This window comes from Lontra canadensis, unplaced genomic scaffold (genome assembly GCF_010015895.1).
Source record: "Lontra canadensis isolate GAN:19392208 unplaced genomic scaffold, GSC_riverotter_1.0 scaffold20, whole genome shotgun sequence".
Classification (NCBI taxonomy): Eukaryota; Metazoa; Chordata; class Mammalia; order Carnivora; family Mustelidae; genus Lontra; species Lontra canadensis.
The window spans coordinates 1612829-1630696 of record NW_022631014.1 but is presented as its reverse complement, the minus strand read 5'-3'; the positions used below and the strand labels follow the sequence as shown (position 1 = coordinate 1630696).

The following is a 17868-nucleotide window of genomic DNA, read 5'->3' as shown; positions in this document are numbered from 1 at the left end:
CATTTGGCATTGGAGACTCCATTTAGAGCTATAAACACATTATGTGAAAAGTCCGCTGTATAAAGGCTCAGAATCACCTGAATTTAGGGGAGAGCTGCAAGTGTAGATAACTGTTCAGCCATTCCAGAATGGGCCTCAGGGACTCAGTTGTCCACACTTCTGCATGAGCACCAGCTCAGCCAGGAGCACCTATCTCCAGTGATGACGGAGCTCATTATCTCTCCATGTCCAACCTGTGTAACACATTTTTACCATTTTACTATAACTCCTAAAGAGGTGATTACCAGTATATGGCGTTTCCAAAACTGTGAAGCATTTTCATACTATTGATAAAGATAAGACAGATTAATTTGATTTTTCTTTGTGACCTAATGCCGACATGACATTGTTTTGTGTTTATCAAGCTTGATTAACAACAGTAACTAATAGAACACAGAAATCAAGGACATGAGTTAGCCTTTAGCCTTCTGGGAAATCTTGGTTCAGATCTGAGGGGATCCATGGACCCTGTAATGGGCTCCTGGGGGTTTGTACTGACCTAGAAGTTAAAAGTTACTTTGGGGCGTATATGTGGTGAGACCTTTCAAAGATTTCATGAGATTCCCAAAGAAAGTTTTGTGGTTCCATAAAAACCTAAAAGCTGGACCATCTTTTCTCCCCAAGTTTCAGGCAACATGGCTTAAAATCTCAATAGCGTTCATATGAAGAAGGAATGCAGAAAGAAATATATAATATGTAAAGAGTTACAGAGCCCAATTCTACTGCAGTTGACCTTTGAACAGCATGAGGTTAGGGACCCTGATCCCCTGCACAGTTGAAAATCCACATAGAAATTTTGACTTCTCAGAAGCTTAACTACTGAGAGCCTACTGTTGACCAGAAGCCTTACGGATAACATAAACAACACACATTTTGTATGTTATATGTATTCTATACTGTATTCTTGCAATGAAGTAAGCTAGAGAAAAGAAAATGTTAAGAAAATCGTAAGAGAAAATACATTACAGTACTGTGGAAAAAAAAAAAAAAAACAACAACAACAAGAAGCAGCTGCATATAAATGAACCCAGGCAGTTCAGACCTATGTCGTACAAGGATCAACTATGTTTATTTAAAAAAAAAAAATGGAATCAAACTACTTTAGCCCTTTTATTCTGTGGCTTAACGGTTTTCGAAATACTTTATGGAGGACCCCTAGAACCGAACACAAATTTGGTATTTTTTTTCCTGCTATTCTAAATGCAGATACTATGAATTTTAATCTTCATAGAGGATGGGAGATTTAAGTACACAAGGACCATCAGAGAAAGAATAAGCAAGCATTCCCCCAAATTTACAAGTTGGTACAGAGCACCTAAAATTTAGAATCTTAGGAAACAATTTTTGCTGTAAAATAAAGTCACTGGATTTAGATTAATTGAATGAAAAACTTCCAAAAATTCAATTTGGAGTAGTATCATGTTTAATAACGATGAGTGTATTTTTAATAACCATGAGCAAAATACGGTGGTGGGGGCGAATACTTTAACCTTTCTAATAATAAAAGTGTGGTTGGGATATTTGCAGTGAGTGTACAAATGGATGATGTGTCTTCCAAGTGAATGTTCTTAAGTCATTGAAGAAGACCCTTGTAGGACCTCTGTTTGAGAATACCTGTAGATTTCATAGACTGTGAAGGCTAGGAAGGGACCCTGAAGGTTAGAAGGGACCTTGAAGATTCTCTAGTTCAATCCCCTGCGTATTGCAGATGAACAAATGTAAGCCTCTGTGTGCAGTTAATTTGCAATATTACATGCCCTTAGTAGTAATACATTTTTTAACAAATATTTTCTAATTTAAACACTTTACTAACATATTTGATTAATTCAAATAAGAAGGTTTAGGTATGGTAAGAAAGATCTAGAATAGGTACTTATACAAAAAGAGTAGAGAATCTGATCAAAGGATATTATCTGGGCCTTATGTAAAATTAATTATGTGGAAAAGCTATATGAATTGTGAACCAACATTTTCTTTAAAAATTATGAATTGGGTACTTACTCATTCATTTATTTATTTATTTTAAGATTTTATTTATTTGAGAGAGAGAGAATGAAAGAGAATGACAGAGCATGAGAAAGGGAGGGTCAGAGGGAGAATCAGACTCCCTGTTCAGCAGAGAGCCTGATGCAGGACTCAGTCCCAGGACTCCAGGATCATGACCTGAGCTAAGGCAGTCGCTGAACCACCTGAACCACCCAGACACCTGAATTGGGTATTTAAAAAATAAAATTTCTGTGTTTTGCAATGATCACACTTTCATCTTTAGGAAATGTAGTAAGACCATCAAAACAGATTTGGATGTGTTCTCTTTGTGCTTCCTTTTGTATTCTTTTGGAGCTTTGTTCTGAGATTCTGTTTTTAGCATGATACTCGAGGGTTACTTTCTGTGAAAAAGCCATTTTCAGGCACTGGGATTGATCAAGATGGCAAGAGCCATAACTATGACAACTGGAGTTTAAGTAAAATTTATAAGTGATTAGTCTCTCCTCAACAAATTGAGATTCGGAATATGCCCCAGTTGTATCTCCCAAGAGAATGGCTTAGAAAGCAGTAGAGGATCCAGAGGGAAAGATTTGGGGAACATAAGCTAACATGCGCAAACAGAATATTACACTTAGAAATCCTGCCATTTGCTTCTTATAAATTGAAACCCATTTCCCTTCCTTCCCACCCCCAAATACCAGATGGGGGACTACCTGTTAATTTGCAGCAAATTCCCTCCATGTCACCGTCTCCTGTGATGCCTTTTTCGTAGAGCGTATTTGTAGTATTTGATATCCTTTGGGATCAAAAGAAAACTTCATTTGCTGAGAATCCCTTTTAATATTGTACTTGAATGTGGAGTTGATTCCATTTGATCCAAAATTAAAGTTTGACCTTTGAGCTTTTCACACGCATATGAAAAACTGCTGTGGAAATTCAGGCCATAGACAGGACATGGGGAAAGAAGAGGGACATCAGAGTCTATGAAGTTACACTTCTTGAAAAATAAAAATGTAAAAGAATAGGGAGCCAGCAGTTTGACAGATTGTTCAGTAAATGCTCACTTTATTGAAAATTATAAAAAGGTGCTTAATGCCTCTGTGCCATTAATACAATATATAAGAAGGTTACTGTCAAGATTAGTGTTCCAGTCCTGAAAATTAACTGTAAGGTTTTATGCATCACTTTGCATCAACTGAGAAGTTAAAGGTTTCTGTATGTACATTTTACACGTGCGGGCATTTATTTCAGAAAACAATTATTTTAGACTTTATGCCAAAGACATTAGCAGTAATGTGCTTTCATTTAAAACGTGGACATAGCAGATATATATTACAGACAAGGTAGAACCATGAAAATCGCCTTATAGAATTAAACCTGAGCGAGATTATTTCCCTTGCTGTCTCTGGAGTATTCCAATTCAAAACATACATTCCTTCCTACAGAAAAAGATATTCAGATTCCTTAGTTGAAATTAATTAGCATTCAGAAACCAGATAGCATGTTTTTGGGTATTCATGAGATCTCTGTTTGAAAAAAATGTTTTTAACTTGTAGAAATGTGTTGCAACACACAGATGGGAAGAAAAAGAAAAAAAAAATCTCTTTAGCAAGCACTGTGTGTAAAAGGAATATTACATTTTGCACGCTCCTGATTGCTCTGTGTAAACAGTTTTTGACATCTGTCTTTATAGTTTTCGAGGAGAGGAAGACTTTGTTAAAAGAATCATTTTTATACAGCAGTCACCATTTCAGTCTTGCTTTACCTGTATTATGAAAGCAGATGGTCTGCATGTCTTTTGAATATTTATAACTATCAAAAACAATCTCTTGCTATTCACCCTTAGGCTTATGAGATGTCAGGACTGTTCTGGTTGAAAAAAATCATCCTGGGTGTTTACAGAAAGAGGATTACATTAAGCTGAAATGACTATACATTTTCCAGTTTAATATTTGTCCATCAGCTGTTTAATCGTATTTAGATAATTGTGTAAATAAGATGTTGTAGCCTTTGCCCTCTCTGCTGATGGAGCCTGAAAGCTTTCAACATGGGTGAGCCACCATTTTGTAGATCTCTTGCTACCTCCTCCCACCTCAGGGAAACCGTTAGCAAGTCTTTACTAAGTTTTGCTCACGATATCCCAGTCCTGTTTAAAAAATATATATATAGTGCACAGAAAGTCAGTATGGAGAGCAGATGAAATGCTAGGGAGCTGCTGGCTTCCGGGACAGGCTGTTTAGTTTATTAGAGTATATTGTAATATGCAAATATGGTACAGTACTTCAATTACCCTTTAAAGATGACATGGCTTTCTCTTTATTCTCCATGAACGTGCAGAGCTGGGAGGGTATTTTGGAAAACTTTTGGTATAGTGGGGGTTAACTGTTTTTTGACTGGAAGCTGAGCAATCAGAGATAACAGATTTTGCTGTGGTTGGTTGATTTGGCAGAAAAGCATGAACAGTTTTGGTTTAAATGATTGAATAACCTGATTAGCATTGTTTTGGGGTGGGTTTTTTTTTGTTGTTGTTAAAGGCACAACAAAGCAATTTTAAGGGTAATCAGATCACTGCCTCTCCCCAACTGCTAAACCTTTTTTTCCCCCCCAGAAGGCCTCACCTCTCCCTAAACCTCTTCATTGGCTACGAGGATGACCAAGTAGCAAAATAAAACAGTCTTCCTCCAGTTTCTAAATGTGTTCTAAATATATTCTTACAGCGTAGTGATATTCTAGTAGGGGTTTGAAAGAATATATAATATCTTGAAAAAGGATATGACCTCAACCAATTCCTGATGGGTTTTTTTGTGGTTTTGTTTTTTCACATTTGGAGACCTGCAGTATTTGAGAGCAAAGGTTCAGAATGTTCTAACTATATCTAAGTCAGGCTTTAGAAAAATTCCACCCTTACCTTTTCACAATTAGAAAGGTTATAAATAATGTATTTGGCTGAAAAGGAAGCTCAGCCTGTGGCAGATGGTATCATTCTAGAGTACTGGTGTTTCTGTGAAGATGGCATTCTTTCAGATCCGAACTTCAGCAGGCTCTCAGAAAGAACCGAAGCTCTTCATAGGGAGCAGACATGTGCTTTATGGATCTTAGAAAAGCTTACAACTTGGCTCCTAGGATGAGAATATTGTGTCACACTGGGGTTATGAGACCCACAGCCAATTTCCGCCAACTTTCAGATTGCGTTTCCCAACCCTGGAAGCGGTGGGCCTATTCATTGGTTGGTGTACTGTGTAGCATTTGAACCTGGGATTTGAGCGGACTGAGTTTGTCAGCCTGATTATTTCCTTCCCTTGATGCTGACATTTTACGTAGACCGGCCACTGAATAGGAAACCTTGGGAGACAAGTTGTGCTTTTTTCAAAGTGCTTTGGGGAGCTCGTATAAATAGACACCAAGAGAGAGAGAGAGAGAACTGGAATAACATAACCACCGAGCACTGCGACTTCCGAGACATCTGTGTGGATGTATTTTGAAAAACCTGGGAAGGGATCTCTTGCAAATTAATGAACAAAGTTTCTTTAAACTATGAGTTCTATCACGACAGCGAAAAGTGATGCATTTAAAAGATTTATGGGACAAGCTGCCATTGCCTTTCACCTTTAGGGACAAAAAAAAAAAAAAAGGATTTTCTGGTAGCCTGCAGTAATGGCTAATTTCAGTGACCTTTAAACCTTTGATTGATCACCTAATACGTGCCCAGCCTTGTGGTGAGTCCAGGCCTTTCAGGGATAAGCCCCAAGACTCACAGCAGCAAGAAAAGTGCTGGGAAGGTGTTACGTGCTGGATGGACACCAAGGCAAATCAAGAAAGGCTTTGCAGAAGTGGGGATCCCTTAGCTCTGTCCTGAAGGATGAGCTGCTATTAGCCAGAGAGGGGATAGGGCATGGCTCGAAAATCCAAGTCAGAGAAGTGGTGTTTGTCTTCCTGAGGCCTGCTACCAGATTGTAGGCCAGCCTCACAAGATGGTGCCAGATTGGAATATTGAAACAAATGGGGGGAATCCTTTTTTTCTTTGGTGTTTTCTCATTGTCCCTTGACCCAACTTATAACTTAATAAATTTAGTTAGTATATTCTCTGTTCTTCATAAGAAAATGTATTTGACTTAAAATGTATCATTTGAAAAGTCTCTCTGATACTCTTCTGTTATTTAAAGCATAGTCTTTCGACTGATCTGAAATGTGATCATATAATAAAAGCCAGTGAGGAGGAGGACAGAGGGTTGTCATAGTAATTAACATCTCCTAAGTCCATACTCGGGTATGTTCCCAGCTCTGTGCTAATTGCATAACATTCACTGTTTTATTTATTGTCTGTGTAAGTGTAGATAGCTTCTCTCTTCAGGTCATTATTTTTCTAATAACTTGCCTAGTGCTTAGTACATAGTAGGAGTTCAGTAGATATCTACTGAATGAATGAAAAAAAAAATGCCTAAAATGGAAAGGATTCTCAGAACAACCGTATGAAGTGAGTGCTGCTATGACTCCCATTTAATAAAGGGGATTATGATAAAATGAGGGTCAGTACCTTGAATAAGGTCACACTGCCAGTGTGCTACACATTTTGGACTTAAATGCAGATTTAGCTCTCCTCTTTCATCAAATGAATATTTAGTGTGTGTTTAGTAGATGCTAGACATTTGGGCTGGAAAAGAATATGGAGCCCTAGAGCTGCATAAACTCACAACTTAGTGTGATCTGTTTGAACCAGAGTCTTTTTTGATTGACATAAGAATCCCAAGCATCTCTTTCTACAAACATGGATCTTGGTCTGCCTACCACACTGCCTGTCCCCATCCTCTGGGAAAAATAGTACCCCCCCTTGATTTTGTTATTTGTGTTATCCAAATAATAGGTGTTTCTTTATGATTTTCCAAATTTAAGAACCAGTACCGAATATGATCTTTCATATGGCATGTGCCTCTCAACTTTCTGAAATTTCTCTTTCTTGCCCTTGAAACTCACAAGGTAGGCAGATGCCACACCTGAGTCTCCAATAGGGACTTTACTACTAGGAAAAAAAAAAAAAAAGTCCTCATGCAGTGGCCACTTGAGTAGGTTAGTTGTACAGTTTACTGCATATTGTTCCAATAAAAATAGAGGTTACCCCATGTTACCTGAATTATGGACTATTTCCCAGTCCCCTGGAAGTACAGAAAGTCAGAGAATTTAAATAGTGGCTTTGGCATGTGTCATAACCGGTGGATTAGCCTTTTGATTTACGTCTTGCTTGGGCTAATATTTACATTAATCAGAGTTTCTTAAGCACACAGCACTTGACAGAGTAGAAAGCATCCAGAAAGTCACTTAAGGACAGAGCCTTCCAAGTTAGGGTTAAACAAGGGTAGGAGGAAGCTTTGATAATCGGGCACATATGGGTATTATTTTCCACATATGGATAATAATGAACCACATAGCACTATTACATATGGGCTCCAAAGTCATAAAAATATTTCAGATGGGTTGATTTTACACATACCACGTATTCTTCCTTTTGTCCCCCTATGTATTTTCCACTGTTGGTCTCCTAAATCACATTAAATTGAAGTGATCTGTTGATGTATCTGTCTCCCTAACAGATGGTAGACTTCTTACAAGCAGGGGCTGTGTCTCAATCTGCCTTTGTATCCCTAGTACCAGTCGGACACATAGTAGGTGTGCGGCAAAGAGCAAATTTCATATACAGAACTATTGGCGAACTGAAACAGACAATGTCTGTCAGAAACCTCAGCAGAATTTAGGTAATTCCTGTACATTTTTGAAAACTAAGAGCTAAACTACATCTAAAACTTGTCTGTACTATTATATTGACATTTAAGAAACTGCCAGAATGTCTAGGAATAAGAGTAATAATTTTTTAAAAATTGGATCAAAATGGAAGAACATCAACTGTCATCCATTTGCAGAATCACCATTATCCATCAGCAATCTCAGTAGTTTTATTAGTGTCTGACTTTATTGATCCATTGTTACAATAGAGTAAGTGTGATTGAAGCTGACGGATTGTTAACTGGATCAGGTAATCTTCTGGCTCTGGTTTTGGCAACCCTTGCTAAGTATCTTTTTGTACTCTGGACTGAGGGAGGCTCTTAGTAAAATTGCAGGCCACTGGATTAATGGCAGAGAACCGTGAGCACGTTAAGAATGTCTTTTTAGAGATATAAAATGTGAAAATGACTATAAAATAGAAAGTGTCCAAAAAAAAAAAAAATCCCAGTGCCTCATAGGAAAGATGGCTATGTTTTACGTAAATAATATGACTCTGGCTTATCCTTCACTGGAAATTCTTCAAAGATCCCCAAGAGTTACATATTACAGGAATACGTTCATGTTACAAAATTAACACTGATATTGGATGTCAGAAGAATCAAAAATAACCAAAAGAACTTTAAATTAGAAGTAGCTTAAAGAAGATAATGATACAAAAATACTTTTGTCCCCAAACTGGCTTTTCTGGTTGTTCCCCGCCTCCCAAACAATGCTGCATTCTGTAAACTATTTCACCATAGACCAACTGAAGTCTGAAATGTGAGTTCTCACGTTTCTACACAGATGAGTGGGGGGCGGGTGGGTGGTGCAAGTCTAATTATTCCTAAAATGCAGTTGGAAATTAGTTGAACCGCTACTAGGTCAATGGGCATTAGGATTAAAAATAACAATGAGTTAAGTTACTGAAATTACCATAAACAAAATTTGCTGGGAAGAAAACATTTTTGTTTGTTGAAAAGAAGTTAAAAATTAAAAAAAAAGAACTCCCAAATTATTCTCATTCCTGCCTTTGTTTTTATATGTTAAACTGTTGACTTTGTTTTCAGGGTTTTTGTTAAAAGCGGAGTGAAGACAAATGACAAAATAGGTCATTTTCTTTTCTGTGGTATCTTTGAGAATTATTAAGCATGAAATGTGTATATTTTTAAATTTTATGGTTAGTTTGAAATGCAGAACTTGGCTTTACTGTACTTGAAGCTAGCGGTAAGATTATAGAATGTTTCTATATCCTCTGAATGAGGATCTCTGTGAATAGTTTTTTTTTTTTTTCCTTAAATGTGGTCAGTTAACCTTTGAAGAGTGCTAATTGGAGTAGAAAGTACAAATGGTGTTTCCCAAACTTTATGTGCACTCAGATCCCATGGGGATCTTGCTAAACTGTAGGGCCCAAAATTATCATTCCTTTTTTTTTTTTTTTTAAAGACTTTATTTAGCACGGTGGAGTGGGGGCAGAGGGAGAGGGAGAAGCAACCCTCCTGCTGAGCAGGGACCCTGATGCAGGGCTCCATCCCAGGACCCTGAGATCATGACCTTAACTGAAGGTAGACACTTATCCAACTAAGGCACCCAGGCACCCCCAAATTATGCATTTCTACTAGACTTCCAGGTGATGTCAAAATTGGTGGTCTCTGGGCCATACTTTGAATAGCAAGGGTGTGGATTACAGTCACTTAATTTCAAAGTAGTGTTGATGAATTCAATCATAAAGTCATCGTCACGTCCTTGGAGTTATTGGGATCAGTGAAGGTTTGTCAGCCTAAGAATAGATGACATTGATAGAAGTTCCATAAATACTAGAGCAAAGTCTGTTGGTTTGATAGTTTTATACTGGTCTCAGTGGACTCTTGCTTTGTACATAAATAAGCATTTGAGGCACTACTTAATGAATTTTAAGAAGTTGAGGCTTTAGGCCAAAGTGCAAAACAGAAATGTACTGGTACTCAGTTAATTAAAAAAAAATATACCATTTATACAATTGGAATCATTTTTGTGTTCCATCTTGTGCCGATATGTATTACAAATGTTTCCCCCCCTCTTCATGCAGAGTATGATTTCTTCCATTGTGAACAGCACTTACTATGCAAATGTCTCAGCAGCAAAATGTCAAGAATTTGGAAGGTGGTACAAACATTTCAAGAAGACAAAAGATATGATGGGTAAGCAAAAAACTGTTGCAGTGGTGGCTACATACTATTATGTGTCATTTGGGGGCTTATCAAAGTCACATCTAAAGCCAGGTCTTGTGATTGCCCAATTAGAGATCAATTTAGAATGTTTCTTTGAGGGTGGGGAGTGGGTATGAGTATAATGAGATAATTAAATTCAATAAATGTTTGTGTTTAAATCAGCCAAACTGACTTGGTTGTCAGACATGCAGGAAATCGAGGCGGGAGGAGGGAAGCTGTCATTTTTTAACATCTCAGTGAAGACCTAACCAGGCCTTGAATAACTAATATTAGCTGTGATTTCTCTCAGAGATAAATCATGCTTTTATGTTTTGTTTTTGTTTGAGAGAAAGTGCCTATTTTTACACCCAATTTTTAAGGAAATTGAATTGTATTTATAGTTTCCACAATTGAGATCAAGTGATTTTTTTTTTTTTTTTTTTTTTTTTGAGATCAAGTGATTTTTATAGGTCTCATCGCTTGCCCCTCTAGATAGGCACTTCAGTGAGCACACTGCTTTACCATCCATACCGGAATCCTCATTACACCATTTTTCAACTTTAAATTCTAGAATGGCTGCCCATCTTCACATGTAACTTCAGGTCACTATGCATTATGCAGTAAATGCATTAAAAATTAGTGTAACAAAAACGGCAGATAAAAGTTGTGTGTTGTGCCCGAGCATTGAGGTTATGACGTTTTCTCCCTCTTGAGTTTGCTAGTGTTACAAAACCAAACACTGTTATCAAGGTTAATGTTTTAATTTCTATTAATGTTTTCTTTCACATACTTGTACCTTCCCAATAATATAGGAATGGGATGTTACTATGCATAGCATTGTGCCCTGTTTTAAATCTGTTTCTCTTTCCTTCCATTGCATCCATTTAATAACAACAACAACAACAATAATGACTTCTCCTAAAGATTTTAAGAAACAAGAGAACCTGAATTTTGAGCATGTTTTAGCTTTTAATATTTGAAGCAAAGCCATCCATCTACCAAAACAGATTCTTTGCCTTTTATAGCTTAGAGCTGTAATGAAGACAATGCATCATTTTTGGAATAATTGCTTGAATTACTATTCCCTGTGAATGGCCCACTTGGGCTGATATCACTGGTAAAAATGGAAGGTTTCTTTCCCAATTCTTAGTTATATTTTGCATATATCAGTGATTATAGCAATGTGATAAGTTCCTCTAAATATAAAGCCTGAATATTTAATAAAAAGAGAAATGATGATTAAAATCAAGCCAGAGTATACATGAGAAATATGGTGTGCTATTTGGAGAAGACTCAACCTGTTTACATACACCACCCATGCTCGGCCTTTCCATTTAAGAGCATCAAACCAGTCTCTTCCTTGCGGCAGCAAAGCACTTGACACACTTACAGCTGACTCTCAGCCAATCCACATTAGGGACCTAGCCAAGGGAGAAGCATTCATCCTGGTAGGTGGTAATAAATTGCAAAATCATGACAGTATCACCATTGTACCAGGATGACTCCCCGCCCCTTCCTTGAAAGATTGTCTTTAGCATCTGGTGATAGCCATAGCTTCTTCAAGAGACATTTGGATCTTAGCAAAACTGGGTATACTGGCTTGCAATACAGTAAATCATTTGCTTCATTCTCTTGCAGATATACCTGCCACCCATGATAGTTAGAATTAAATGAAGCAAGCCATATAAGATATTCAACCCAGTGTTCAATATGTACTCAGTTATTATTACTTATCATTATGATCACTTTATTTATTATATTGATTATTTCTTTATATATTCATGGCTAGGTAAAAATTGAACATAGATAACATTTATGTCCTCTTTTCCCTTTCAAACCTTTTGCCTCGAGTAATAACAGTTAATATATATCATGGAAAAATACACGTATATTTCTTTTTGCCTTAATGTATATATTTTCTTAGCTCTAGTTCTTATTAAATAATCAGTGTTCTTCTAGAAGCTATCTTAATTTAAAATAACCATTGCTTATAAGCCTTCTTGGAGAATTAGAATTTAAAAATATTAATTTTATGCCTTAAGCCTAACTGCATTATTTAACTAGACATGAAGTACCTGACAGTCCCCTTTTCAGAGTTTGTAGAATTGTGCGGAAGAGGGAAGTAAAAACATAGCCGTTGAGTTCCATCTTGAAATTTTCTTAGTTTAATTGGATCTTTAATGTGTCTACTGTCTCTGTTTAGGAAATGGTCAGAAATCCTTATCCGCGTACCCATCACTGTTAACATGACTTTCCTTTTGTCTGCTTTAGTTGAAATGGATAGTCTCTCTGAACTATCCCAGCAAGGTGCCAATCACGTCAACTTTGGCCAGCAGCCGGTCCCAGGGAACACAGCTGAGCAGCCTCCGTCCCCCGCACAGCTCTCCCATGGCAGCCAGCCCTCTGTCCGGACCCCTCTACCGAACCTGCACCCTGGGCTCGTGTCAACGCCCATCAGTCCTCAATTGGTCAACCAGCAGCTGGTGATGGCTCAGCTGCTGAACCAGCAGTATGCAGTGAATAGACTTTTAGCCCAGCAGTCCTTAAACCAACAATACTTGAACCACCCTCCCCCTGTCAGTAGATCTATGAATAAGCCTTTGGAGCAACAGGTTTCAACCAACACAGAGGTGTCTTCCGAAATCTACCAGTGGGTACGTGATGAACTGAAACGAGCAGGAATCTCCCAGGCAGTATTTGCACGTGTGGCTTTTAACAGAACTCAGGTCAGTTTTGTTTTGTTAGTAATGGTTCTCTCTTTTCTTTTTCTCCCTTCTCTCTTTAGTCCTTTATTAATGCTGATTCTTTTACTTTGTGTTAACATTTAATCCTTCTTGTCGTGTGGTCACACTGTCTTGTTCTTAGTGGTGCCTAAGTTTCATCACTCCTTTCCCTCTCATAAACCTCCTTTACCAAGAAAGATACAGACCAACGACTTAAGGGCCTTGAGAGGATAAATTCATTGTCAAATGTATTTCAAATGGTCATTACCTATGCTTTTACATAGTGAAATCATAGGCTGGTAGTAGAAGCAGATTGAGAAGCATTTCATGACTTGGTCAGGGTCATTGGTAGGACTCTGAGCTTCTAGCCCACTATCTTTCCTGTTACCCCCATATCCGACATAAATATGTTAACATCCCTTGTTTATGTTCCTCTACAACTTTTGAGGGCGGAAACCCCAAAAAACATTGTGGTACTCTATAAATAGCAATTTCTACCCTTTAATTTGAACAGCCATTGGGGAGGGGGTTATACAGATATGTATACATAGGGCCTATTAACCTGAAATGTTTCTTAGCTTTATCTCCTCCCCTCTTTACATTATTATTAATGTTCCTCCAAACTTCATTCTTTAGATCAGAAACCACCAGATATTTTCTGTAATTGCCCAGATAGCAAACATTTTAGGCTTTGAGGGCCATGAGAGCTGTGTCACAGTGTCGGGTGTTAGGCAGCCATGGACAATAGGTGAATGGATATAAGTGTCCTAGTGTTTCAGGAAAACTATTTACAAAAAACAGGCCCAGGGGTAGCTTTGGCCTGCAGGCCTTAGTTTGCAGACTTCTCCCTGAGATCTACATACTCCCAAGTTCACACCTTTATCCTCCTGGGCAAATACCTGTGAAGATATTATCAGCAGGGAAGATGTTTAGAGGGACCTGGAGAAAGAGTGGTAGTAAGATATGGGAAGGCCTTAAGATGAAAAGTCTGAAACAAATCCATTCTATTAAATTGTGAATGAGAGGATTTTTTTTAAATTTCTTTTTTTGGAAATTAGTATGGTTCATATGGTTTTTATTTTTGGCCCAGGCACACTAAAAAAACCAAGAGAACATGTAACTTTGATTAGAAATGAGGACATTATGTCCTTTCAAGTTTCTTGTTTTACCACTGTTCTTTTGTCAATTTGTTTTTTGGCCTGACTCATACTTTCCTTTCATATTTAAGTTATTTTGTTTATTACATGATTATAACAATGAGATTCTGGTACAAAAATAATCTAGTATTAATTCCTTATTGGCAGAGTTTCCATATCTAGGAGAATCCCAGCAGTGACTTATTTTTGGCTTGCTTTAACTGGATTGAAGTTAGGAAGCCCGACAAAGCCTTTAACTAAATCAGTGTTTGTTTTCACTTTCTTTATCTGTATTTTTTGTGCATCATTTGTCTTTTTTAAAGGGGAGTTGCAGAAGGTTATGTCTCAGGTTAAAATTGTATGATTTTACTTATTTCTCTATTTTTACAACTTAAAAAATGTGTTCATTATTAGCCGGTAAATTTCGTGATACCATATTCAGTGGGAAGTAATTATTTAAAAAATTAAATGAATGAATGAATGAATCAAGAGTGAACTTCTAGATAATCCTGTTTCTAGCAGCATTCTTTATTTTTGGAAATAGCAGTGACTTCTAGTATTTCTCGATACTGGGAAAAAATAGGTCTCTACAAAAAAGATCAGTAAAATGCTTGTCAATTTAATTGAAAACCCACAAAGCCAACATTGACATGAACACAAATGAAATATAGATTTACTGATAAGTGTTTTAAAAATTGAGCAATGTGTTATTTCTTAAAGCACTAAGGAATGTATTTTATATGGTGAAGAATGACTAGAGAGGTTAGCTGAGGGATGTGTGAAGTTACTATCCATCGGTACCGTTTTTCTTCTCTTGGGTTGTGATGTCACACCATTACTCTGAAGAGCTGACCACTTGTTCTGCATCTGGTTCTCACAGTGACTGATTCCATGGATATCTCTAGGATTTGTTGCTGGGAAGAAGGCAGATTTAGAATTTGCTCTCTTTTTATGTCATATTAATCTCTTTGAAAAGATAGTTATCTCTGTGGTTAACATCAAAAACAGTGACTTAAATTTTTGTGAGTGTGGTAGGGGAATGAAACAGTGACAGCTTTGGTATCGAGCTCTCTTTATTTAAAATAGTTAATTTAGAAGAAAGTTACTACCATAAAAATTATTTGGAGCCCAGGGTGATAGAGGGATTTGGTTTTAGACCTTTATATTAGTAATTGGTATCCTCAGTTGAAGTGGATATTGGCCATATTTGAAGCTGTTTGACTTAAATTAGCATAATTGTCTATGTATATTTAAGTGTTCACTTTTTGGGAACGAGCTTTTGAACATGCAAGCATACATGTGTTTTTGGTGGTCATACTTAAAAACCACACGCGCGTGCACACACACAGCTGCATTTATTTTAATGATTATACATTCATATGAATGCATGTAGTGTGTTTATTTCAAAGTGTATGCATTTCAATAAAAGCAGGTGCAGAGTGAGAGTGTATGGTGTAAGTGTGGAGTACGAAAATACACATGCTAATGCATATGTATAGACAAGGAGCTCTGCAGTTAAATCGCACATCACACGTTTGTGTGCACTTATTACAATGTGCAATTCCAAATCCAAGTTTTAAAAAATAATGTAAAATATGTACATGCAAATGCAAAGTTATGATATGATCAGATAAAGAAACTGGTACCCTATAAACAGTATGTTAAAACATTAATATAATAGATAATACTATCATGAATTGAGACCATTTTAGTCATTGACAGCTCTGTGCAACTTTAAAATCCTGGATTTCATGTTTTAAGTCTTAACAGAAGAATTTTCTCATCATCCTAATTGGGTCTCCTAATAAAACCCCTCTCTTAAGACTTTCACACTTGACTATTAAAAAGGAAAAAAAAAGTTTACCTTTTCTGAAAATTTATGGTGAAATTTATATAATTACTTGTTCTAAGGACTTTTTCCCCTTCTGAATTGATGGGCATATGTTCTTTAATTGCTACTGAAGATACCAGCTTTTAGCATATGTCATTCATTCAGTTATGCCTACTTGATGTCTTTTTAATGGAAACCTATGGCTAAAAATAATTGCCAAAGCTTCTAGATATATACTTTTCAGTTCACTTCTCTGTATTATTGCAATTTAAGGATTGTGATAGAAGCAAATATATTCGTTAGTGCCTTTTTTTAAAAAAAATAAAACCCAGAGTTTAACTCTGATCCCATTCTGTGACTTTTTTCCCTTTTTTCTCCCCCCCGCCCCTTGTCTTTGGCACACTTTATTTTCCAGTAAAATAAAGAATGAAGATGGATTATTCAAAACTGATAACAGTAATGGACCATCATGTAATGTTTTATTGAATTTGAGTTCTGTAAATTATGTGGTGGAGAGAAATTTGCCTGCTTAAGTATAACAGAAATTGCTACTGTGTTCCTATAATTCTTCACAGTGTAATTTAAGGAAAGTCCACTATCCATATCACTATTGAATAAAAGGTAAAAAGGTGCTATTACCCCAACGTGACAGCTCTTGTTTAGCCTTCCAAGCGACAGAGATAAATGCGTCTGCTTATAACTTACTTGGCAGGAGTCCAAGGTAGTAGGTGGAGTTGAAAATAGTCTTTCACCTGGACATATGATTAAAAATTCATAAAACAACAGAGGCAGGTAGTCTTGAAGAATATTCTACGTATTTTCTTTTTAGAGAGGGAGGTTTCATGAAATCATATTTTCCTTCTGAGGGCTTTGAAGTTCCATGAAGCTGATAAAATCTATTTGAAACAGTGATTATGTTCAAAGAGGAGACAAACGGGAGGCCAGACAGGCCTTTTGTTCTGATTGGCAGTCTCTTTCGCTTATCTGCTATTTTAAAGAATTCATAATTAGCTTTTGGAAGTACTGATAATATTTATTGAAGGTTTTTTCTTTCTTTTACAATTACTAATGAATTTTACTTGTAATAACTTGTAAACTCTTTTTGGAATGTAAAAAAGGTTTAGGAATTCATCAGTAAGTTCACTCTTTAAGTGAAAAAAAATTAGAATACTCACTTAACCTCTATGTAATGACAATGCAGAATAATTCTGTTTTTATGTAAAAAGCACATAGTGCATTATTTGAAGATGTAAAGTCCAAATGAAAAGCAGAGTCTCATTTCCAATAAAATTAATATTCATGAGTTGTTGGTAACTTACTACATAACAAATTCTCAAGTTCTTTTCAGAAACAAGAGTGACTGATGATTTTGTTTGACTTTGTTCAGTAAATTCACTGAGGACGTATGGTGCACAGTACTGATGATAATGTTTCAGTCCTGGTGTTTTAGTGTGTTCTCTGAGATAGCAAGTAACGTACATCATGACCTTGACATATGACTTTAGCACGAAGAAAAGATTTTGGTAATAGATATCTCTTAACTCTTCACAGGGGATTACTACAAATGACCTTGACCTAAGTCTGAAGTATATTTTTGACTATGGGAAATAAGAAAGAGGGACCATGTACATCTTGATGCATAAATGTACCTACTCAAATAACAACAACTCGAACAGGATGAGAACATGCATTCTGGGGGAGGGGGATAATTAACACATTCTAACCAAAACATTTTCTAATATTTTCAAGCATTTCCACCAGGGGGCACTCCCCTCATTGAAAGCCTGGGCCAAAAAAAAAAAAAAAAAAAAAAAATCCGAAGGTTTCTAAAACACCTGACACTGTCTACACTGGCTGCTTTAGAGTTCTTTGAGTGTTCCAGGATTTGAAATATCTCTTTAGACCTTAACATACTGCAGGCAGAAAAACTGTACTTGCTGCAGTAGAATAATTAAGTGGAAATAAACGCTTTGCCCCTAAAATACTTTAAATGCTCTACTGGATAGTCATACCAACATCAAAATATGGGTAGAGGAAATTTTAAATTTTCTCCTAAGTGACGTACTATCTTCTAATTTAAGCATGCAGGAATGACTAAGTTTCATATTAACACGACTTGATAGAGAATATTTTATGTATTTTTTCACATGTTTGCTTTTCTCACTGTAGTTCTCTGCTGTCTCAGAAAACATTTTTAATAGAGATGATAGAGT

General features: G+C 36.7%; 1 protein-coding gene across 7 annotated transcripts in view; it reads left to right on the top strand.

Annotated features, from left to right (window-relative positions):
* SATB1 (SATB homeobox 1) overlaps positions 1-17868 on the top strand; it is a 99735-nt gene that overhangs the window by 38831 nt on the left and 43036 nt on the right. For all 7 annotated transcript variants that reach the window (XM_032860926.1, XM_032860927.1, XM_032860929.1 and 4 more), the window contains 2 exons: positions 9845-9956; positions 12237-12691. In XM_032860926.1, coding sequence (XP_032716817.1) covers positions 9845-9956; positions 12237-12691 — 567 coding nt within the window. The remainder of the gene's footprint in view (positions 1-9844; positions 9957-12236; positions 12692-17868) is intronic.